General features: G+C 37.7%; 1 protein-coding gene and 1 long non-coding RNA gene across 3 annotated transcripts; both read right to left on the minus strand.

Moving 5' to 3' along the window:
- Positions 1-3990: 3990 nt before the first annotated feature.
- gpr157 (G protein-coupled receptor 157) lies at positions 3991-9556 on the minus strand. Of its 2 annotated transcripts, none has more exons than XM_053481976.1 (4): positions 8990-9556; positions 6594-6807; positions 5844-6038; positions 3991-4910 (listed from the first exon to the last, which is right to left on the minus strand). In XM_053481976.1, the coding sequence occupies exons 1-4, from the start codon at positions 9364-9366 to the stop codon at positions 4683-4685; spliced, it is 1014 nt and encodes a 337-aa protein (XP_053337951.1). In that variant the 5' UTR covers positions 9367-9556; the 3' UTR covers positions 3991-4682. The 2 variants fall into 2 exon arrangements, with proteins under 2 accessions (XP_053337951.1, XP_053337950.1); XM_053481975.1 differs by having other exon boundaries at positions 8987-9556.
- Positions 9557-15568: 6012 nt separating this feature from the next.
- Positions 15569-24031, minus strand: LOC128510744 (uncharacterized). Its single transcript, XR_008356129.1, has 4 exons — positions 23861-24031; positions 22867-22983; positions 21163-21211; positions 15569-16633 (listed from the first exon to the last, which is right to left on the minus strand). It is a non-coding gene; the product is annotated as an uncharacterized LOC128510744 (long non-coding RNA).
- Positions 24032-25943: the final 1912 nt, after the last annotated feature.

The following is a 25943-nucleotide window of genomic DNA, read 5'->3' on the forward strand; positions in this document are numbered from 1 at the left end:
ACCTATAAATTGACGCTTGTTTATTAAAGTACTTCCTACCTCCCTTTATATATAAAAAAAAAAAAAACATTTTAAATACTCAGTTACTCCGACCGGTCTGAAAACAAGATTCTTTTTAACCTTTAAACAATGTGCCTTATGACATCAGCTCAAGCAACCAGCATTGCATAATCAACAATCTATGATCTGAATAAAGAAGTTGTGGTAATGTATTTTACCTCTGTGCTTTCCGCTTAGCTCCCCTGTCGCAGGCTTAATGAATTAAGTGGGCAGACGGCCAAACTACTGAGAGGGAAAGAACAAGATCTCCAGAAGAGAGCAGTGAATGACATAACTCAATGGAAGTAGAAAGCTGTGTTTGCGCCGGACTAAAGGAATTACAAAGCATTCCTTGTAATATATTTCCAAATTATTCCTATGGAATGTGATTCTGTTAAGAGATCACAAGTCTCACAATTAGTAAGTGTAGCACTGCATTTACATTACATCATCACGCAGTTTCAAACACAAAAGTTTCCAAATTATTGAAATATTCTGCACATTACAGTATATGTTACAAAAATATTTGTAGAGATTACACAATCAGAAGACATTAGAAGCAAGAAATACAAGCATATTCGAGAACATCTTATCCTACAGAGTTTAGATGGAGTTTATAATAAAAATTATCAATAATCTCAAGGTCACAAAAAAATCATAACAACAAACATACAGCCGTAGCTTCTTTCCATGATTGCAATAAATATGTAAATCGTTTTCCTTCTCAATAACACACCCTTCATAGGTCACTTCTAAGGAAATCTGAAGAGGTATTCAGTCGACAGTAGGGGTCTCTGTGCGACTGGGATTGACTCCCTCCTGCAGTGCAGCACTGCAGACTGCCTCATTCCTATTCCTCCCTGAACAACTCATTAATCTTATTGATTGTAGCATACCTCGTCAGCTTAAGCAGGAGGGACTTGGCTCTTTTATTTCTGCAGTGCACGGGACAAAAGCTAAGCTGAAGTTGGAAAAGAGGAGGGTGACCACACAGCATGGAATTGAAAGGCTTTTTTTTTTTTTTTATGTGGGATGTTCCTCTGCAGTGTCATAAAGCTTTACAATGAGGGAATCTGCACCGTCCAGGAACCGGATGTTGAGCCAAAAAAAAAGGATAGTGCAAGTTTACAGTGTTCAATAAATTTTATTGAGAGCACAACACTGAGGTGTAGTGATACAGGACAGGCCAGCTCAAGGTCACCAGCTCAGTAGCTAATAAAGTGGAGGACGCTGCAGGGAATGCGATAAAGCCGGTGTAAACACTTAAAAATTTGCATTACTAAACACCTATTCCACAATGTATTCATTTATTCGTTCATTCATTCTCTATACCGCTTATCATGTACAGTCACGAGGAGCCTGGTGCCCATGCCAGGAGACTTTGGGCACACCAGACAGGGTGCCAATCACGCAGGCCAGTCATGCACACACACACACACACACACACACACACGCCTACACTACAGGCAATTTTAGAACACCAGTTAGCCTAATCTACATGTCCTTGGACTGTGGATGGAAACCAGAGTAGCCGGGGAAACCTACCAAGCTTGGAGAGAACATATAAACCCATTGTGTGGATCGCACCTTCGTCCCTGGAGGTGCAAGGCCACCATGACACCCTATTCTACAATACGTTTTGTTAAATTAACCTCCTTCTCAAGAATCTTGTGGATCTGGGAATAATAGCCACAAGTCAGAAATACTCTCTTGATGGGACACCAGTCCAGGGTAGGGCACCACGCATACACACACACACACACAGACACTCACTTATTTATCTGCAGGCGAACCAACAAGAGGACACACAAAACTTCACAGAGACAGTAATCTGAGATGAGGATCGAACCTGAAGCGAATAGGCAGCAGAACTATCCTCTACCCCATTGTGCATGATAGTGAAATTCTGCATCTAAAGCCCTTATATCTAAAGTCCTTTTTTTTTTCCTTTAGACTTTACAGTTAATAACAGAGGATTGAAGAGAACCAGACCTAGTGCAACTTGCCTGTTTTCTTTGGGGACACCTGAGGTCAGTAGTCTAATTAGAATCGACCCAGAACAATTGTTATACTAAAGGAGGAAATCATGTCTACTTGTAATACCATTAGTTCTGATACATTAAGAAAAGTTCAACATTCTTGTTTTTAGTGTACTGTACATACTGTACAAGTGCGGCTAATGTCAAAGGCTGTGAATTTGACTATTTGCTGTAATCTATGCTTTTCGGCTATGGATACAGATTTTTGGGTCGTCCTGTATTTTTTATTTGTATTTTTTTTTATCACGGCAAAATTGAATGCTTGCATCTAAGAATTTACATAATTCATACAGTACTGTATATGCATAACTCTAGTTCTTCCACTCCAATTTGACTACAAACGGTAATTACACCATTATTGGCTCATACCAGGCACATTAGTAATAGTGTAATGGAATAATGTAAAAGGATTTGAACTTACAACAGCATTGTACTCCATGATCAACATATTATACTACTGCCTGTATCTTTAATGGTGTATTTTACTTACAGTCGCTATATGAATTTCCAAATCAGTAATACAGTTTAAAACCCCACAGTGATCTGCGAAATTTACCCATCATATTTAACTAGTCCATGGAGTTGAAAGGTTTTAATCCAAACAATAGAATAAATTCTCATCGTCATTGTCATCAGCTACTTTATCCTGTATACAGGGTCGCGGGGGTGCCTGAAGCCTATCCCAGGAGACTTACAGTACGGCACGAGACGGGGTACACGCTGGACATGCAGTCAATCCAGCGCTGGGAATGAATTATGTCAGGACAAATGATGTAAAGTTTTACTTGATGAAAGTGAATACACAATATATAAACGCACTATATACACTATACAGCCAAAAGTATGTGGACACCACTCCTAATGAATGATTTTAGGGGTTTCAGCCACACCTATTACAACCAGATAGGACATACAGAAGCAATGGGTCACTCTAAAGAGCTAAATGGCTTAAAACCAGGTATTATCTAATTATGCCACTTTGCCCTGCTACATTTGCCTCAATCAACTGTAAAAGCTATATAAAGCAGTACATAAAGTAGTGCATCACACAGACTAGGGCTGAAGTGTGTAGCACATGTAAAGATCACCTCTGTTGTATCACACATTACAGAGCTCCAAACTGCCTCCAGAAGCAACAATAACGCAAAAATTGTGCAGCTGCACACCAGCCTAAAAATCATTATGCTCAATGCCGAGCGTCAACTGGCAAGGTGTACAGCATGCCAGCTCTGATCTCTGGAGCAGTGGAAATGTTGTTTGTATTGATGAATCATGATTCACTGTCTGGCAGTCTGATAAACAAATCTGGTCTTGGCAGATGCCTGGAGAAAGCTACTTACCAGAATGGTGCCCAACAGGAATGTCTGATAGGGGTCTGAGGCTGTTTTAAGGGTTTGGGCTAGGCATATTGGTGTAATATTAATGCTACAATATACAAAGACTACTGTAGTAACAGTTTGGAGAAGTCATTTGCTTGCTCTAGCATGCCTGTGCCCGTGCACTTGGTTCATAAAGTCATGGTTTAAAAAGTATGGTGCATTGGAACATGAAAATCTTTGGAAAGCATTAAAACTCAGAATAAGAGCCAGGCTTAATACTTGTCTAACATCTGGGACCGTTCAGATGATCAAAAGGTGCTGTGCAACTAAAAGATCAGCATTTCATGAGATCTTTAAAATATTTCTAAAGCCATAGTTAGTTAAAAATGCTGTACACACTTAATATGCGTTGTTCCTATTGAGCAATCATAAGTTTATCAATAGCCACTGCCTCCAGATGTGGTGAGTCAGTAAATGTCCTAGACAGCTTCAGCATGGCATGATGTCTATGGTCACATGCTTAGTCCAAATGTGCTGAACATTTCCTCCTGAATTACAGCTAAATGAAACAGTCACACTGATTACACAGGAAACTTGGTTTATAGAACTTTACTTGAATTTAAAAAAAATAACCTACATAAAAATATCTTTGCAAATCAAGAACATGTACTATGTAAAAGCCACAACCCTTTTAGCCTAAACAAATCTGGTGCAGTAAATCTTGTAGATTTCACCAGAAACCAGAGATTTCAACATTATGTTAAATAGAATATATGTTAAATAAGAACATGCTGCATATCTTAACTTTGTTTAAAACAGAATTTCAAATACAATGTCAGTCTGTTACAAGGCACTTTGCGCTTTGAGGTGTGCAGTATTTGAGTAACGTGTTCACAGTATGTTCAGTGTTTTGGTCAGTAAATTATAAATGACCTCTAAATCCTCACATCCCTGAGCTGAAGATTAAGTAAAGAGAAAAAAAAGTGCCAGCATGCAAAATGGCATTGCTATACTGTGACCATAAAGTTTACTTAGACTCTAAGAGACCAAAGGATGTGACTGTAGTCTTCTTTCAACCTCGAATGCCTGAGTGGAGTTTGAGCACTTGATATCCACACGCATTCATGCGTTACTTCGTGCAAAAGCATGGCGGTCATCAGTTTAGAGTTCACTGACGTTCCCGAGAAAGGACACTAGATGCTGCAGACTGCTCAGTTGAGCTCAGTGTTTTAGCTCGGGCGCTGAAGGTCAACAAGCCGCAGGGTAGGGTTCTTACTTCAACTTACTACTCCTCCTCATCCTCGCTTTCATCCCTCTCTAAGCGCGAGACACTGTGCCTGTCTGTGTGAGAAAGTGATCGTGTGCGAGAGGTGTATTGGGAAGGGACGTCCGAGTTGCTCCGTGCGTTGTGGCTCAGGCAGCACAGCAAAGCCGCTAGTCTTGCGCGTACTGGCCGAGTGCACAGAACGAACATGATGCAGTTTGCTGCGCCTTGAAAGGTGTTCCCGATTCCCTGCAGAAAAGTCAAGGAAAGCAAAACAGCTTTAAAAGCTTGGAATCTAATCGGAAGCATACAAATGAGACAAATAGGCATGTTTTATTCTTTACTTATATAACGGCAAAAAAGGAAACTTGCATTAAAAAAAAAACAACCTTACATCTACAATCTTCAACATGATAGAACCTTAAAATTCCTCAGGAGATAACTTTCTTTACAATAAGCAAAAGCTGAACTATTTCACATAGCTTATTTTAGAGCTAGGGCTTTGTACAATTGGAATGCACTCTATCTCTGTAGTAAGAAAAAATACCTACAAAATGAATAAATGTAAAGGTAGAATCCTGCACATTTGTGTAGAATCCAATCACTGTGTAATTGCAAAAATAGAAACCCTGCTCAAAATGCACCTCTTTTCACAATTCCTTTTTACAAGGGGTATTCAATTGTTTTGAATTTTTATTCTGTTGAATAATGAAAAAACAACCATTATTTCTTCCCTAGTGCACTTATCCAAAAGTTTTCCTAGTGCTTGGGTAATAACGTATATGAACACAGGTATGAAACACTGGCCTCTCTGGAACTCCTTTAATGGCCAAAACATTTGGAAGACAGGAATATATAGCAAATATGGCAATAACTCCCAGCTGAGATCCTGTAATGTGCAAATGGTGCAATATGAGGTCATGCATTGTAGTGCAAAAATAGAATGTCCTTGGGGATCAAACAAGGCCTTTTCCCCATTAAAGGAGTTCTTGGAAGTCGCTGATACACTGAGAAAACTCTAAGGACTAGCAAAATGTTGGGATAATTGCATTAATGTAGCACGGGATTATATTAAGTAGCTTTTTAATCTCATAACTGTGTTCTGTTATTCTACACAAAGTCCTGGTTTGAATTGAACGCCCCTTGTACTTTATTTGGTGAAGTAGTGTGCATGATGCTTACATGTAACATGACTAGCACAGGGTTCTGTCTGGCAGGAGAGTCAATGAGCAGCAGCACGAAGCGCACAGTGCTCCATATGCGCAATACGATGAAGATGATTGGGATGAGGGTGAGTTTTCTGTCTGCCATTGAAGGAATTGAGTGGGAAAGTCGGTTACAGGCCAAGATGGGTCGGTACTCTGATAGGGCTGCGTGCTGGGTTAAAAAAAAAGAAAGAAAAAATGGGGTGTAAAATGTTTAATGCAAATTATAAACTGGAACTGTGGAAGATGAATTTTTTGGATCTTAAAGCCAATGGCATAGAGATTCATTTTTGGCTAAAATCAAATAAAACTGAAACATTGAAATGAAAAACAAAAACATATTCAGTTAGCTGATGCGAGTCAGCTGTATAATATAGATTTAGTGCTGGGTAACTGTGGTTTATTGTGTTATAATACACAAAATGGGATGAATTATAAAGCCTGTGTCCAGATACATCTCTCTCCTCTACTCCATTCAGTTTATAAAAATAAATATACAAGCCCCGGATTAAGAGCTGTTAAAAGGCCTTAATGTGTTGTTTTTACATTTCTAAATCTTAAGCACATAAAAGTAAGAGCTTGGTGAAACAAAGACAAATGTACAGTACTGTACATCATTAGAAACCTTCACTTGTTCCGCATGGTGCAGCATCTACTGTATATCGAAAGCACAAGCACAGTCAGTTTCACAAGGTTACATAGCTGTAATGAAACACCAGAGGCTTACCGCTTTGTGGATGTGTCTCTTGATGAGAATGTAAAGGACAGGAAGTATCAAATAAGCCAGCAATTCCCATATCTTGCCAGTCAGTAGCATCCACATCACGTGATCGTCTTCCTCAATGTTGATCCAGCACCATCCAACAGACACCTCGGACGCATCGTAGCCGATCTTCTGCAGGGACACAGCTGCCACTGTAATCGCCACGGGAACACCCCAACTATAACAGACAGCATTAGAGAAAGAGAGAGAGAGAGAGAGAGGGGAAAAAAACAAAAAAAAAACACAACTGTTAAATCATGCCTGAAAAATTACGCTACTGTTTACTGACCTTCAAGTTGTGCATCACATGGCTGCATGCTCTTAATGCATTAAACCATGTTATTGTGACAGTGTTATTATGTAGAGAATACTGTCTCGTTAATTTTTATAACTTGTGTCCTCTAAACGTTTTTATTGAAGTACTGTATTGGCAAAACTGTCAATCTGCAATGGACCAGGCACCCTTCACAAATGGCATCACAAACTGCCAGATCTTGTCAATGTACTGTATATAGAACATTACTAGACTTATAAATTAAGATAATGTTCAAGTTGTGCCACAGAAGCTCAATGCAAACCTTGCAAAATGCCTGCTGCTGATTGGATGTTGGCAGACTAATTTTAAATACTGCACTCATCATTAAAAATGCACTCACAGATAAGCACAAAGATGCAGAACACCAATTTTTAGATCTACTGAAATTGAATTACATGTATAATCACCAGATTCAAAATTTATATTAAAAGTAATTAAATGTACTTAAAGTTTTTGGTAAATTAATCAATAGATCAAACCAATAGCAACACTGATAAATCTATATCCGAAACAAATATTTAGACAATGGTAGAAAATTCAGTGTTACAAACCATTAATCATAGAGATTTCTTACAGAAATAAACACCAACCTAAAATCACAGCTGCAGTCACAAAAAAAAAAAATTTAATCGCTCTCTCTGACCAATGAGAATTTCTAAATAAAAAGAGCACATGATTCTCTCCTTGTCTGCTGATATGCCAGCAGTATTCTGACCACATAACGGAAAATGAGGATGTGAAATCGTGAAGCTTACGGAAACCACTGGCGAATCTCTTCCTCAGGGTACAGTTAATGATGTGCTGCATTTTGCAACAACTTTTAGAGATGAATGATGAGATTAATGGTGATAAAAGAGAGAACAGTTTATCTACTATATAGATATACACTCATGGGCTAGTTTATTACTCACAGCTATTATTAATACTCTTAGGAAAAGGGTATTAAACTGCACTACAGTATTCATTGATACTTAACCTTTAGAGTATATTTTACCTAGAAAATGGCATGAGTACTCTTTAAACTATAGTTTAAAAGATAAATACAGTCTAGTTATACTTATCATTTCAGTACTGCTTATACCATGTAGCTTAGACCATGGAAGACAGGGAACACATCACAGGTCAGAAGCACACATGATCACATTCTACAGGCAATAGGGAACCGAAAATCCGCATACGTACAATTCATGTATTTGAACTTATCATCATTTTAAATTTTAGTCATTTGGAAGACACCCTTATCCATAGTGACGCTGTACTATACAAACCAAAGTATTTGCCAAATACCTGATCATTTTTTAAATTAGCCCTCTTATACCCAGTGAAAGGCAATCTTACTGCTTCAGCATACCAAGACATCTTGGAGAATGCTATACTTTAACTGGTAAAAGTTTGGAGAAGGCCCTTTTCTATTCCAACATGACTGTGCCCTAGTGAACAAAGCAAGAACTACTGAATAAAGACATGGTTTGATGAGTTCGGTGCGGAAGAAATTGACTGTCCTGCACCTGACCTCAACCCCAACGAGCACTTTTGGGATGAAATGGAATGGAGATTACGTCCAACGTCAGTGCCTGACCTCATAAACGCTCTACAGAATGAATGAGCACAAATGTGGACGGCCTTCCAAGAAGAGTGGAAGCTGTTATAGCTGCAAAAGTTGGAACACCCTACATTATGTCCTGTATTTGGATACAATGTCTTTGCACATCAAATACGTTCGTCCATATAGTTCATGAGCAGTTGAGGGTTGAACTTGGTACCTTCCAGTACAGTATATAATCCAACACTGAGCTTGTAGAAAGTTGAACACAAAGCAATTATTGCACTGTATCCATATTTACAGGTCAAAGATAAATATTTAAAGGTGAGTAAGATAAGAGACTAATCTCAGTGACAGGAAAAGATTAGTATCCTTTAGTATATAGAAGATTAGTATTTCTTTTTTTCCCCTTAAAAGTGTACAGTGTTAAAAAAGATAAAAGAGAAGAACCAGGAAGTTCTGATAAACCGTTTGATGTAACCTGTAAACTACACCTGCTACCTGATGAGATGAAAGTACAGGACCAAACTGTCTGCTAGTCTCTGGCTGGCCTTGACGATGAAGATGTACAGGTAGATGGCGATGGCCACGGTCCAGAAGAAGGAGCTGGTGTTGGAGAAAGTGGACACGGCTCCCTGCGTCACGCAGTCCCAAGTGTTGGCGTGAAAAGCCATGTAAACTCCGTATGAGTAGGAGACAGCGGAGAGCAGGTCAGCTACCGAGAGGAAGACTAGCAGCTGCCTCGGGGTGCTTCTCAGGTCGGGCCACAGCGCGTACGTGCCCACAACCAGCGCCGAGCCCAGCGCCGAGAGCGCGCACGACACCAACACCACCACCTGCTCGTACACGGCCACGTCCGTCCGCTCCCACAGCGCCATGGCCTCCCGAAACCCCGGCTTAGGAACGGCTTTAATCTCTAAAGTCTCGGACAAAACTCTGTCCCCATGTCACTGCGGGTTATCCTCGCACTTAAGTCCTGCCGCGATACTTGAATGTTTTCTGACACACGGATAAAATCAGTTCAGGAAAGTTTCGTCACAAAACAAAACAAACATGGAAGTGTGTGTGTGTGTGAGAGAGAGACAGCGCGCGCGCTTCCCTTGGTGTTCCTTTAACTCCTCCCAGAGAAACTCCTAATGAGAGAAACGCAATTTTAAATAAAGCTCTCTAAACTACAATAAATATATAAATGTTATTTAAATGTTGAAACAATTCCCATGTGATTATTTAGCTAACGCAATTTATATGACATGACCAGTCGTGCCAAAATAAAACGCCTTAACTGAACTTTTATTTTTATTTTCATTTTGTGCTATCATTGTTAATATTATTTATTCATTTATGTTTTTTTTAAAGGCAACTTTCCGTTGACATTCCTGACAGGCGAAGTAAGTCACGTGACTTGGGAGCGGTCTAAAATCTGAGGTGGAGACACATGACTGAGAAAGAATTGAGAAGAAAGTGATGTAATCAACTTGTCACAGATTCAGAAAAGAGATGTTTAGTACTGTAGGTGAAGAACAACTTATTCAAAGTTAAAAGCGATTACGTGCTTTTTGCACACGTTGCATAAAGCTGGTCTCCCAGGTGTAGTTATACCAAGTGACCATTAGATGGGGCCATTAACCGTGAGGTTAAATCAGCAAGGCTTCACTCAGTGTGTAGAAATGATTTTACACAAGTAATTGAAGAAGATTTTTCTCTGAAGAAGGGATTCTCTTTCTCAGGGTCAAATTATTGTTACAGGTTCTTTTATTTTTTTGCCATAACCCACCCATTCCCTAGGCTTGGGATTGCCACCGAGGACGCCCTGTATCTCCAGGAGCTGGGTGTAATATACGGCCATACGGTTAAGTGCCTCAGATGTAAGGGCCTGGCAGCGGCTAGGTTCAATCTCCCAACCTTCTGATCAGTAGCCTAGTGCTTCAACCCCTGGACCGACCACCGTAGCACAGTAGAAGATGTTGTTGTCGACAACTTGGCACCGGATGTCCTTTCTGACGCAACATTTATCCGGGCTTGGGACCAGCGCACTGCATCTAGTGGCTGGAGTTTAGGTATTGGGTGGGAATTGATTTAGGACTTTCACATGGCAGATGAGAAACCTGCCACTGAGCCACCAATGCCCCACTAATAGTAGAAGATAAATTATATAATTTTAATGAGTTATTTGAGCATTTTATTTGATCTACCTGGTTAACAAAATGATGTTATAACCACAACCATATATCCTGTAGTACATTGGTAAAGACAGAGTGATTTGTCCTACTGTTCTTGACTTTTAACCCTGAAGCATCATATTGCATGAAGCTATTCAACTAACAGACATTCAGGCTAATTCTATGAGGATTAAAAATAATTTTAAAGAAATTATACTAAACTGTACATTTCATTGTACAATTTTTACTTTTTTTTTTTAAAGTGATTATATTCTATGATTGAAATTCATTGAGCTTTACAACTGGCATCATTTACTAACATTTACAGTACACTGCAATTTTGAAACAGTATTTTCCTCCTGAATGTGGCTAGAAAAAGACAAGACAAGCAAAGTGTTGTACAAGCAATTAAACACTGTTATAATTATTACATTTAATTAAATTAAATTTATATTATTTACCCTAATTACTGAATTATGAATAATGAGTACATGATAACGAAGCATAGACGATAAGTGAGTAAGTGATATAATGAACACATATAGTGAACATAGATATGTGCAAATGAAGTTTAGGGAGAAAAACACAAGCAAAAGAGTAAGAGAGAAATTTTTTTTATAAACTGTATATTTTTTATTAATAAATTAAAATATAAAGCATATTACATTTATAATATCGATCCTTGTTGTTCTACTTGATAGACATGCTATGGTATAGAAAGAAAGGATCCAATATCTCTGTATATCAGTGTCAGTATTAGGCTGGCATCGTGCAAGCTAAGGAAAATTTATAGGGACGTTAATTTTACTTTACACTGTGTCATGCTTTTTATGATCTTCGTTTGCACTTTTAATTTTGTCTTTAACTGCACATTGTGTTTCTGAAGGGGTCTTTTTTGCATCCTTTTACAATTTTCTTTTCTCGTAGCCCATAGCAGATAATAAAAAAAATTATAATTTTAAATTATAGTTATTAAATTTGTTGTTTTATTAACATAAATAAATTGTACTTTCTACACAGAAGATCTGCTGGATTTTACAATCCTTTGGGTCCTGTGATGCTGCTGTTAGACACATTTTAAATTGTTCATAAAGAATAAAAAAGTGTTCCCAGTATTTTCGGATATGGAAGTAAATGTGTATAAATGTCCTTGTATTCCATCATTTTTAAAATATATATCAGAACATCATTCTTGCTATATGGGAGGATAGTGAGCAGGTTTTTAGTGACCAGATCACTGAGTTTGCAGTTTCGCTGAAGCACTGAAGGGGAAATCTCCCCCTCCTCATTTAGTTATCTACAGGCCGATGCAGAGCCTTGACTCCTGAAGAGCTGCGGTGTTTCATCGTGCTGTACTCTGCAGCAAATGCATCATCCCATTTCAGAGAGAGAGAGAGAGAGAGAGAGAGAAAGAGAGGGATAGATTTTTTCCCCTAAAGCTGAGCCAGCATATGTTAGGCATGTTTTGCCGTACAGTATTCTCTTTGTGGGTGTTCTGCTGTGGCTTGTTTCATCATCTATAGCTTTACATAGCTGTAGGAAGTAAATCTTATATTTTGCTTGTAAAATCTGCACCCGAAATATCCATAACAGACCTCTTGCTACAGTACGTTGGCCTAAGAATCAATGATCTCTGTGTCTTAACCTTTTATACCGTAATATACCGTTTATACTGTGTCTTGCATAATTGTGTGTTTCCACAAAAAGAAGTCAAAACAGCCTAATTATAGTCATTTTATAGGTTCAAGCCGAGCAGTGCTTTGTCCTTTCATTCTGGTGCAGATTTTCCACTAGGAGGATGCAGCATCACATAGTATGTCGTACTATATATTAAATGTAATATTCTGTGATGTCGAATAATAGAACAGTACTTGTTATTTATTAAAAAGTATATTCTGTTTACATGAATAGTCCTACAGTAGTTATGTGTTTATGAAATAAGTATTAACCTATTATAATATTAGAATTAAATACAATCTGCAGGAGTGGCCAAAAGTATTAAGACAAAAGTGAAATTTAGTGAACATGAATATGTGCAAATACTGAAGCACAGGGAGAAAAACACACACACACACACACACACATATATATATACTATATATATTTTTTATAAAAAATAAATATATAAAAACCTATTATATTGATTATATTTTCCCTTGTTGTGTTACTTGCTAGATATGCTACAGCAGAGGAAGAAAGTGTCCAATATCACTTTATATCAGTATGTCAAAAATTACATCCTCAAATAAAATAAAAAAAAGCAACAATCAAAATAAAAAAATGCAATGATATGCAATGATTTTTAATGCAATGAAATTGCTATACAACAAGTTCATGTTCATGTCAGACTGCTACAGCCTTCGTTACCACTGTCCCACAGTTTTCACCAGGGTCCGGGCCTCTGTGTGCATGAGTTTGCATGTTCTTCCTGTCCTTTGGGTATTCCGGTTTTCCCCCACAGTCTAAAGAGATGCAGATTAGGCTAATTGGCGTTCCCAAATTGCCTGTAGTGTATGTGTGTGTGCCCTGCGATGGATTTGCACCCAGTCCAGGGTGTACCCTGCCTTGTGCCCCAAGTCTCCTGGGATAGGCTCTAGGCCCCCCCACAATACTATATACAGGGTTAAGCAGTTTAGACGATAAACTGTTTTGTTTATTGGGAAAAATTATAATACATGCTGTCTCAATACTTTTGGCCACAGTCATGTCTTACTGAGCAAATTAATATATTTAATTGTAGATTCACAAAATTATGAGATTTTATTGTGATTGCTGGTAATTAGATAAATCAGACTCCATTATGTCCATAATATATATATATGCCACTGTCATATCTACACATAAACAATACACACTTTAATTATAAAATTCAATATGCTTTTTTTAATATGTATTTTGTGGCATTGTGTGTTGAACATGAATATTTTATAAAAATGATGCAAATATCTTCTGATAATATTTTACTATAATAATTTCTGTTGTCCATGTATATCCTATTAAAATGAAACTACTGTATGTACTGTAAATGGCATTGGGAAATGTCATTGGGACATAACGTATAAAGGGCAAACATGAAAGCAACCATAAATGTCTTCCAGTATAAATCTGAGCACAAATTAAAGTATAATACATTTAATATCGTACACCACTGTGTCTGTTAGGTTATAAATCATTTCATCACAAGCTGGCGCTTTTTCCCCCCCGCATTCCAGATGTTCCAATGTTAATAAACAACTCTGCAGATTGTTTTACGATTTTTGTGGTTTAAAGTTTCATTTTGGTTTCTAAAGAAATGATTTCACCTTTTGTGAAGGTCTTGGTAAACAAATGAAAGGATTTACTGCTTTAAATATAGAAGAAATTCAGTCATCTTTGACACACATTTGAATGTGAGCTTCCTTTATTTCAAGCACAGGCACATCAGCACCAGAAAATGATTTCACCACCAAAAGCCCCTTCTGACTCACTGACAAGAGATTCTTCTCACACTTGTACAACCTGCTGTGCACAAGGAAAACCAAGCACATTGCTGAAAAAAAATTTCCACTTTGCTGTACACATCACTGAGCACGCTCATATCTGATTATATTTTATACTTTGATTACTTATATGATTTTATAAATCAGTTGGTAGAAATAGTTATCAATTACAGTCATTAGCTTTTATGTATAAAAAAAATCCACCCTTATTAATAGTATCAGTAATATGTGACCTTCAGTGATGTCCAAGATTTTGTATTGAAAATCCGATTAGATTTATTTCAGTGTCTTTCAGTTACATGTTGTGGCTATTCTCAGTTCGATTATCAGTTTCATATATTACTCATGGTGCCTTTTTTTTGCTTGCTCATAGTAGCATTCACTTGCTTCATTGATGTTGCAGCACTTTTAGTCTGTCTAGCTCTCTCAGCTCTTCATCTGTGACAAGAAACATCACAAAAAACTGTGTGAAAATAGAAACTCGTGCCCTCCTTGAACATTGTGGAAATTTAACATTTCTCAAAAGGGACTTTTTTTTTTAGTATAAGTGATCAATCATTGAGTGCATCTTAACCTCATCCATAAGCCTCTTCCTGTCTGAAGACAGAAAGCAGCTCTCAATGCAGCTCTCAATGCTCAGAAAGCTGCATGACATCAGAGCTGGGAAAAAAAACTCATCTGTTTCACAAACTCCTCCCAGATAAATGTTTGCTTTTAAGAATTAGAATCAGTACCACACAACATTAACACGACATGTTGGGCGACGTGGGTTACGGGGTGGGAACCTTCGTGGAATGTGGGGAATTTGAAGGCGTCTGCAACCTTGGGCTCTTTGCCTGCATGGCAGTCCATAATGCACTGGGTGTTTTGGTGTCTTTCTATTGTAATCAGCGTTGACTTTTTTGTGCTTTACTTACTTTTCTGTCACCAGAATGAACCAGACGTGTTGACCTTTGATCCCTGCATGCATACTGTAGGTATGCCTTGTGTACCCATCATCCTATCGCAAGTTTATTGGTGTGTACGTGCAAATCAGTGTTAATGTTATGGCTGATCTGTGTATGAGCCGAGCTGACATTCCATATGTCATATTTTTTCATATCATAGACTTTCCATTTGTATTCTCTTTATCATATTATATTTTAAAATACATGCTTTTGGACGTTGTTTTAAATCTTGCTTGTGTGTTTTGTGTTTTGCAAATCTGACGAGATAAATTCCTGGGCATCTGTACATTTTTCCAAAAGACTTATTCTAATTCAAATAACAGTCATACCTGTCCATGAATTCTGAATTTCTTTCTCTGGGGAAATCCCATTGTAACTATGCTAGCAATACCCATGAGGCGACGTCTCAGAAATACAGCACCAACCGACGAATCAGCACCAGAATTGTTAAAGAAATTCAAAAACATCACAAATGTTTAGATATAAGCGCATTTTATTGTGTTTCTGTGTTTTACTTCAAGAATCACATTATTGTAATCGGTTGAAACTGACTTGGAACAGACTTAACATATTGGAATAAAGGCATAGCCAAATGGATGTCTGGCTTCTCTGTGATGTTTCAGTAAAGTGGGCACTTAATGCAATCACAGCTTAAAAGGAGAGAAGTGCAAGATAGCAAGTACTTTATTAAGACCTAAGTGTCGACATGCTGAGAAACAACTGCAGATGTTCAGCATGCCAGGATGACCCTGAGCACACATTCTGGCAAGGCTGGCACTGTGAAAAGGTGCTATAATAATAATAATAATAATAATAATAATAATAACAATAATAATAATAATAATAAAATCAGCTGCTGTTTATTGCAACAGGCCTTAGTAGTCAAAAAGCAAATTCAAGCAGCATGTTTTAGCTGAATTTATTCTAGAAAGGAGAGAACACTATATAAAATAATATAAGTTTATAATATATCATATAATATAAGAATAAAATATAAAATAATATAAGAATAAAAAACTACAAATACACATGAAACAAGAAACCGAAGTACAAATATGAGGAAATCACTGTATTACAGTGCAGTCTTGAAACAGGCTGATGAGATAAGGTTTCTGTCTTTCTCTAGGTTCATGCGTTGAAAATGCGACTGAACGGGCTTTGCATGGTGACGAGTTTCTGCGGCAGTATACTTGCTGATTGCTTCGTTCTCACTCCTCACAACAACCAGCTAAGACACTGCCAGAGAAACACTCACAGTAGCCACTTCTCCCGACACACCTCCTCTTCTGCTCTTGTCCGGCTTCGCCTCCGCCTCCGGTTTTCCTTCTCCTCTTAATTTTCTTTGTGCTTGTCCTCTGAGAAATCATTTCGGATGAACACATGCCACTTCCTGGAAGCGTTTGTTGTCAGCAAGTGAGAGCTTTTATGAGCTAATTTGGGAATGTCCAAATATTTTCCTGTAGCGGCTGATGACGGACAAGTGCAAAAATTTCACGAGAAGGTGTAACAGGCTTGAATTCAGATTCGCTTCTTTTTTGACAAGAATGATGAGTTGATTCTCTGTAAAAAGAAAAAAAAAAAGGCATTAAAAGTCATGATGTAGGTTTCATGTTATATTTTACAGGAACGCGATGCTCATGACACATAGGATACTTTTACCTGAAACACTTCAAACAAGACAGCAAACGTGTTTTACCATCACTCCCTCTTTTACCTGTTGACAATTATAAAGAGGTACCATTAGTAATGTAAACACACGAAATTAAAAGGAACCAGTTTAGAATAAAATAGAAAAGCATCAACCCGGGACTGGCAAAACAAGACAAATATTAATATTTCAAAGATAAATATTCCTTTGAATTTATTAATATATTAAAGAATGTCGCATGAGCTCTGTGTGTGTGTGTGTGTGTGTGTGTGTGTGTTTGCGTGCGTGTGTGTGTGTGTGGGTGGAGGGCATCTATAGTCACTCCTTAGTTACACAGTCCACAAAACACTACAACTCTAACCCCCCCTAGTTACAAAAGGGTATATTCTTAAAAAAAAAGGGGAAAAAGGCCAAGAAGAGACTCCTCCCACTTTGTGTAGATAAGAGCAGTCCTTTTTAAATGTTTCTCTCTAGGCTATTAACTATGATCGCCTTCTCAACCTCATAAAAAGTGGTGACTCACTTGTTTGCAAATAAACGCTGAAACAAAGTTCATGAGGTTCAGACTATATTTGCCTTTAAGAACTTGTTAGATGAGGGAGTAGTGTGTGTGTATGTGTATATATATATATATATGTGTGTGTGTGTGTGTGTGTGTGTATGGTTGCGTGTATATGTGTGTGCGCGTATGTGTTGGTGTTTCTAAGAAAGGTGCTTGATATGAACATGCAGTAGGAGTGTAAAAGGGAGGAAAAAGGTAGAGCCCAGGCTAAGATTTGCTGAACACCCACAGAGACAGCATTCAGGTTTATCAGCCGGTATTCCCCACCGCTGGGTTATTTTGGGTTACTTGCCTCTCTCTCTTTCTCTCTCTCTTTCTTTTTCTCTCCCTAAAGCGCTCTCTTAACTAACCTTACAAAGACACCGGCCTTATAGAAGCCGGCCTACCCCTCTCACTTATAATAGAGAAGGAAAGTAATAGATAAAAAACAGACAGACAGACAGACAGACAGACGGAAAGAGCTCAGGGCCTGCCAAGGACGGTGTAGTCAAGCTTTATCCATTACCCTCACAGTCAGCAACTGCAAGCTCATAAATCCCAGTCTGAAACACTGACCCTCGTTTATCACAGCCGTGCAGGCCAAACCTTATCACTAAAGATTCTGTCGATATGTGTACGAACAAATATCTATACAGAAGTATCTATAACAACTTAAAACAATACCAAGATCATCATTAGTAAGTATACCAAGCAGAGTAGTATAGGCAATCAATTTAATAGTTATTTAACATTACTAACCACAGGAGCCTTGTATTAATACTTAGGTAACGGTGGTTAGACTTGAGCGACAGTTTGTAAATATGAATTAGAATTAGCAGATGTGGATCTTTCACAGCTCATTAGCACTTGGGTTAAGTCACTCGTGGTGCATTTGTGTACAAGAGGCAACCGTAACCTGGACACAGAGGTTTTAGTGGTTTTTTTTTTTTTTTTTTGCTTTTTGGAGGGGGTGATAACGCAATCTAATTTCCTGAAACTTGGCTCGTTTATATTTATTGGTAAATTGGTAATAATCCCAAAAAAAAATCATATGCAAATAATAATAAAAAAGTTCAAATGAATACAAATAGATGGAGCCATAAATGTACACTTTCTATATGATTTTGACTTTAAATTACATGAGTAATTAAATGACATTTTTGCCATTCACCTCAAAATCAGCTTCAGTGGAATTTCTTTTCATTTCTTTGTAAAAATGTAGCTATATATATATATATATATATATATATATATATATATATACACACACATTGGAGCAAGTCATACTTATGTGATACTTAAAGAGTGGGCAGGAGCTTGCATCCATGCAGCTGTAGCTGACTCATCAACCGCGTTCGGATCATGCTCAGTGCGTGACGGTTTCATGAATCAGACACTGATTCATATGTCATACAGTATGTCTCAGACCTATGCTTGTTCCTACAATTAAAATAAATCAATCGATTAATAAAATACTCCAAAATTGTCAATTTTTTATTGCATCTATAAGGTGTATGTGTGATTAGCATGGAAAAGACTTATACGAATGGATGTTAGGGATGGGAATCAACAATGATCACGCGATACGTCACTGTACCTAGATTCTGTTTCAATATTTATTTTTTGTTTTTTTCTTATAATTCTAACAAACTTAGCAAATAATCAATTCGCTCACCACAAAAGATGCCATGCTACCTGTCAACATGTGAATAGTTTAAAGTGCATCTACTGTAAGAATAAAAATTTTCTCACCTGAAATGCAGTCATGTATGCATAAAAGAAATCATATAAAAAAATCTATTCTGGAGTCAGTGTGGATGCACATGAATTACCGGACAAAATCACAGTATGTAACGGAATTATCCCCCCCCCCAAAACCGTCTCTAATGGAATTGTGCAGTCAGTTGTTGGGGTGTATAAGGCGTTCATAAATTATATAAAATTTCATCTGTAATATACTGAAAGCGTAATTAGCATGTTAAAGTGTAAAGGTTTTTGGGGCTGAGTTAGATTGTATACATTTATTTATATGGTAAAATTAAACAACCGCCTCATACTGTGCATCCATTATACGTGAATTTAAAGTGAACAAGTGTTATTTAACTTAGACTTAAATCTATCATGTCAAATATGCATAATCAGGAAAAAAGTCGATATTGCAGTTACAGTGTGATTGTGGATATTTGCAATCAACAATTGCAATATTTTTTAAATTAATTAGTCAATCCATCATGCAGTATGGTTAATGAGTGTCCTGTATCTGTTTTTAACCCACATTATTTACGTCACTGGATCACATGAAAACTGTGATTTATCAAACTAGCCAGTGAATCACTCATCTAATCACTCATGGACTCTACTGGATGCTCACCACCTATAATAAAATGTATATTATCATTGCAAAAAAGATAGTAATGTACTGATAAGGAACAACAGTAACTTATCTACCTCTGAGGCCGTGCTTGTGTTCGTTTCCTGTACCGGACCTTCTGGCACCATTTATTTCGTTTTATGAGAGCTGCTGACACAACATTCCAGGGGCCAGATGTGTTATCAGTGCTTGAGCAAACACACCTGTAATTAGCAGGCTATTTCAGTTCCTGCCCTGCTTGCTGCCTTATTCAATAGTCAGTTCAGCCAAGGATTGTGGGAATGACTGAGAGTAAACGAGTCAAACCGAAACCGATCTAGCGTCAAGCAACCCTAAGTTGAGTAAGCCTAAGCTCTCATGACGTCTTACGCTGTGCCGAATTTTTTCGTTCCCCTCGTGACAATGACAAGCTCTGTGAAATATATTTCTGCCACGCTTCTAATCTAGTTATCCTTCTGGTCTATTGTCTTTGTTTCATTTCCATATTTCACACACCCTGTCTGTCCTGCAGTGCCAGGTGCGGGGTGCTGCGTCATCATACATCACCTCTGTACACGCTCGCTTGAGGCGGAGAACTCTTTTGACTATAAAAGCATGCGAGATGACATGATATACTTGTCTGATCACATGTTAGGCACAAAATTTCTAGGGGATTTAACCACCAGTACCATCGAATAGACCTTGAAACTGGTGCAATAAAACCCATAATGCTCTTAAACACAAGCTTGTAGACACATCGTGGCTATAAAATCATGCTTCGCCAGATAACGCATTACATACTGTATATAATATAAAATTGTGTATATGGAATTCTTTCATTACAGCGAAGGGAAAGAATCAGTGTCACTAGACGATGGATTACACAATAAAACACAAACTCTCACACTCAAACACAATCAAAAGCCTCGTGATCCCCCTTTCTGCTGCACTTGCCAAACTACAGCGTTGTGTGTCTCATGAGGCAGACGAGGGCACATGACGGCAGGAATTCCATGCTGCCTTAACCCTGATGTAATCCCTAATACCGGCCTTCAGGAAGTAGGGGAAAAGCACGCGACTGCCAGCTGGCACTCCCCAGGCTTGCCATCGGCGTGTGTGTGCCTGCACGCCTCTGACTGTCCTCTGATTTACATCTTTACTCTCGAAAATATGTCGATAGAAACGATGTGACCTTCGTAATATGCTGAGTCATCGTCTATATTTCTCTCAAATTTAGTCACAGTGTGAAAGTCATGCTATAGGAGGCTAATCTTGGGTCTGGTGGCTGAAAACGAAACCCTCAGGAATAGTAAAAAATCCATCATTTTCCCCCTTTGTTTGTTGTGAAAATACTACTTCCTTTTTTAGTTTACTTCCTGTTTACTAAAAGAATGAACATTAGCCATCCACGGGGTCACAAATGCTCATGAAAAGACGGTATACAGTAAATGATTAAATATGAAATACTGATATAAAGATAGAGAAAGGAATAGAGAGACAGACTCAGGGAACACACAGAGGCACGAAGAAAAATGAGTAAACGAGCTCACCACTGTGCCTTTGGTTTCTCAGTCACTGCAAGGACATCTGGTGAAGCTGCTGTCATAGGAAGAGTATAGAAGTGATAGTTAGAAGTCTCACTCTTTCTTTCTCCCTATCTATCTCACACATTTTGTACTATCAGTTTGTCCATTCTACCAACAGCGTACACTGACATGCCACGAGCCTAATCATCTTAAAGGGAAAGTACTTTCACCTGAAGCATGTATTGTATTTGCCCTTTGCTCATTCCAAGTGCTGACCGTTTGAATATTATATATGTAATTTAAGGTAAGGATATACAATTTTTCTTTTCGTACTGCGATATATCTGGTATCTGAGTTGGCCCAGAACTCACACCGCTTAAACTGATCATTAAATCATTAAGTCACTTAGATTTTTAGATTTGACAGAAAGTGAGATCAGGAAGGAAAAGTGTCAATCTAAATAGAAAGCCTGAAAAGTGAAATAAAAACCACGTCCTGCAGGTTTTGCCTAAAAATGTCAATCTTGAAAAATGAACACGGATGAAAATCTCTTGCGGGAAATCCGACAGTAGCCAGCGCACCCTCGTGCCTGAAATGACTGACAAGGGAGAAACTCGCGACCGTTCCCCTCCCGAAAATGGGAGACAGTAAGGAACAATCTGGGAAGACAAAGTGCAAACATTGCATTCCTAAACAGTATCAGTTACCTCAAGAGACTGGTGATCAATGCAGGCTCTATTTGTAGAACTGGGGAGCATTAATAATTTAATACTTCACCTTTTAGCCAGAAAAATACACTGCTAACATCACCGCACCGCAACCGAGGACGGAAAACTGCTAGAGGAATATATACTAAAATAATATCGCTTCTTGCCATACGGTTTGTAGCGTTTTAGGGACTGACATCACAGAAAGCTGATGTACTGTATGTACATGAACCTTCTAAAAAATTCAGCATGTTTATGGGATCCTGTGAGCATCTCATGAGATTCAACAGACCATAATCTTTTCTGGCCAAAATAAAGTATTTAATCTCAACATATACAGAAGTAGTATACAATACAAAGAAATATAGATTTTAATCCATGTTCATTAATTTTTTTATTTTATTTTTATGTCTAATGTTTAAATTGTAATATTTTATTTGACAGCTTTTATATATATATTGGGCAGGTATATAAACAGTATTTTATTTTTATATCCAGTGACCACAAATACAACATTTTGTATCTGACATTTTGAAAGGAAACACCAAAATATTACTTAAAAGCAAATTGCTCCGTATCAAAATTGTCACAGTTCCCTTAGCAGACACTACTTAAAGAGATCAAGGACAAGACTCACTTTTTTTTCCCAGCCACAATACACTAATGCACATAAATACTTTACATTACACTATTAATTCTTGTTAAGGTCTAAATATGAGATTTAAATATTATTTTAAATTATATAATCATTAATGGAATTTTTATTTCATTTGAAAATAAATAGATGGCCTTACAGTTCTAACATCACACGCGTAAAATCGAAATTAATTAATAAATAAAATCAGTCCGTTAATCTCTGGGACACATTCAGCAACATTTTAAATTTCTTTTACTATTTTGAAAAGTCTTCACTCAGTCAAAATCCATTTAACAGATCTTCAAAAAAAATCAACTGTTACACAAAATATACATTTAAATATCAAAATAAATTATATATAAAATAAAATATCTGCTAACTTACCTTACTGTGTCTTTGGTTTGTTGGAACAGATTAACCGTCCCTCTCTGCATCAAGGAACAGAATGAATTATGGTAAAGTTGGGGTTTTCCAGTGAAGGGACAACCACCGACATAGTTGCTGTTGAATAAAAAAAAACAAACCACATTCTGTGAACACACACATACACACACATTATCAGAGAGACTAACAATTCCTTTGCTTTGTTAAACACAGAAGGATAAAAAGCTTTAGATTAACTTTTCCAGTAGGCAAACTAATTTCCTCTGTTTCTCAAACCGGTGCTGTTTGTTCAGGGAAGGGGCCGAGGCCAGTGGCGGTGGGTGTAAACAGGCTCTTCAGTGAACATGGCGACCACGGTCAGAAATATAAGTCTTAAGTAAAGTGCTGACTTCAGCATTAACACCTAAGACTTGCTAAAAAAATAATTACAGCTTTTGTGATTAGCGTCACGATTAAAACCAATACACATAGGTTTTTCTTTTTATTATGGCAGATTAAATGTATAACCAGAATGACATTCCTCCCTTCTGTATTGAGTTACAGTGATTATAAATTGCTTCATATAGACTCTAATTAACACATGTTTTATAGAATTAAGCCTTATAGCATTTAATAAACGTAAATGAGCTTTCACAGTGTTAACCTATCCTAATACAGGACAGAACACCTACAATATTGACTTAACTCCTACAGAGAACTTAAATTAGATATTACAGTGTTCAAGTTGACTTACTACAGTGTAGATCTCACACCCACAGTGTTGAATGAATTCTTTCTAATTTAAACAAACTAAATCATGGTGTTAGATTACCTTCTACAGATTTGCCACTTTTACAGTGTCGAAGACAAATCTACTCTGGCCCATGAAGCTGTGCACAAATCAACATATCAGGAGTGAATTCCACACTATAGAGACATTGAAAAAAGCAGCTGAAAAAGAAATGGGTGGTGATAATACCTGCGAAATTATACACACACCCCAAAAGTCTCTTACCCAGTCCAGGGGCTTGAAGCTGTAAGTCCAGGAGACAGTACAGACACTCAGAGACACTGGTAAAAACAAGATTTCTGTAATTCTCTTCGCCTTGATCAGGGTCAGTGTGCAGAGAGAACAAACAAACACTAACATACACACACAGACAGACAGACAGTCAGACAGACACATACAAACACACACACACATACACACACAGCTGCTGTGTTGACCACAAACCCGAGCTTGCCTTCAGACAAGCCGGTACAAGTCAAGGCATGTTCCTGTAGAACAGAGAGCGCCCCCTAGAAAGAAAGAGGAAGGGGTAAGAGAAAAAGAGAAAGGGAAAGGGAAAGGAGGGGGAGAGAGAAATGAAAAAGGGGGAGAACAAGAGGAGAGACAGGAGACATGGACAGAGGAGGGAAACAGATGGGAGAGAGTGAGGTGAGACGGTTTGATCTATCAGTATCAGAGGTAATAGGATAACTGAAATCTGCTAATACTATAGTGAAATGTGATACAAAAGTATAACATGTTCATGCACTACTGTATAAATACATAATAAATAAATAAATAAATAAATAAATAAATATATTTTTTTTTTACAAAATTATATCATTTAAACATATGATTTATATGAATCATATCAATGGTTATGATTAATAATTGTGTCATCTGTTTTTTTTTCTAAACTTGGTAGGGTCAAAACTATGAATAATAATAATAATAATAATAATATTCAACCATAATATTAAATAGTCTAATGGAATAGTTGAATTAGAATTTTATAGCATATTTAATCATTTCTACTGTAGCATTTAATGTTGAATTGTAAAATCTTAAAAAGCTAAGATGCATCCATTGCGCCCCCTGTTGGTCAAGCTTTATAAATGTACAGTACTGTACATTCAACCTGACTACAGTCTTCTTTACCAGTTTTGTTAAGTGTGGGTTATTCAAAACCAGCAATCCATGAAAGGTATATGGCCTACACACTTTTAGCTTTGTCGGGAAAAAAGATTAAACTACAATCATAAAGGAATCCTTTTTTTTACCATTATATCCTGGGAAATAACTCAAACATAGGTGGATATTAAACGTTTGAATATTAAATGTACAATACAATCTTGTGCGTATTTGTGTTCGCACACAGTGCCTTAGCTTTCAGACTGATGTATTCAGTATTGATTATAGGAATTAGCTCTTTTCATGGTTTAAGCCTAATTAAGTGTAAACCAATTGGGCGTCTCTGCAGGAGGCGGGTGTAATGGATGCTTACAGTGCACAGGTTTACAAGCGCAGCATCCTGAAGTTACAGCGTAGCTCAGCAGTCTCTCCGCCTTTCTCTCTCTGCAGTCTGGGCTACTGTACAGCGCTGGACGGTGACTTCACTCCACTCTACTGTGTCCAAGCACTTTCATAATGATGACCTTATCAATAAACAGAACAAAGTCACAAAAGCCAGCATTTTCCATTTCCGCTATGGCGCAGTCTTCTGCACCTTGACATTTTCTTCCTATGCTGTGGTTTCGCTCCACTCTGATAGAGTTTCACTATTCATTTATTTTTTTACTTTCCTATTTGCAAAAATCATGTTTTTCAGTGATTTTTTTTACCTTAAGCTATAACCTGCTAAAACATATTGAGCTCTCGTGGATTGGAGTATGGGCCTGTTAAGAATGAGGGTGCACATCTGTGCGAGTGTGTCCCACTGCAGAGAGCCCCTTTGCACATGTGGCTGAGTGAGCCAGAAGCTGCAGTGGCCATTAAGACAGTGATAGTCGAGTGGCCTACTGCATTGGAGTCCCATTTCTCTTGAGTCATCAGAATCCATAGAGCACGTTCGCTATATGAGGTCGAAACACTTCACTGATTCGCTCCATCTGAATTGCATATAGGAAACAGTCTCAGTGAAGTGTGTGTTAAATCTGGTACCATTTTATAATGAAAATACATTTATTGGTGTTAAATGAAGTGGAGCTTTCATTGTTGTACAGCAAAAAATGACTGAAAAGGAACGGGAGGCGGGGGGGTAAGAAAAAAATAGAAATGACACGTGCAGTAAAAAGGATAAAGTGTCTTCGCCAGGGTAGAGGTAGTAGTA

Source organism: Clarias gariepinus, chromosome 22 (genome assembly GCF_024256425.1).
Source record: "Clarias gariepinus isolate MV-2021 ecotype Netherlands chromosome 22, CGAR_prim_01v2, whole genome shotgun sequence".
Classification (NCBI taxonomy): Eukaryota; Metazoa; Chordata; class Actinopteri; order Siluriformes; family Clariidae; genus Clarias; species Clarias gariepinus.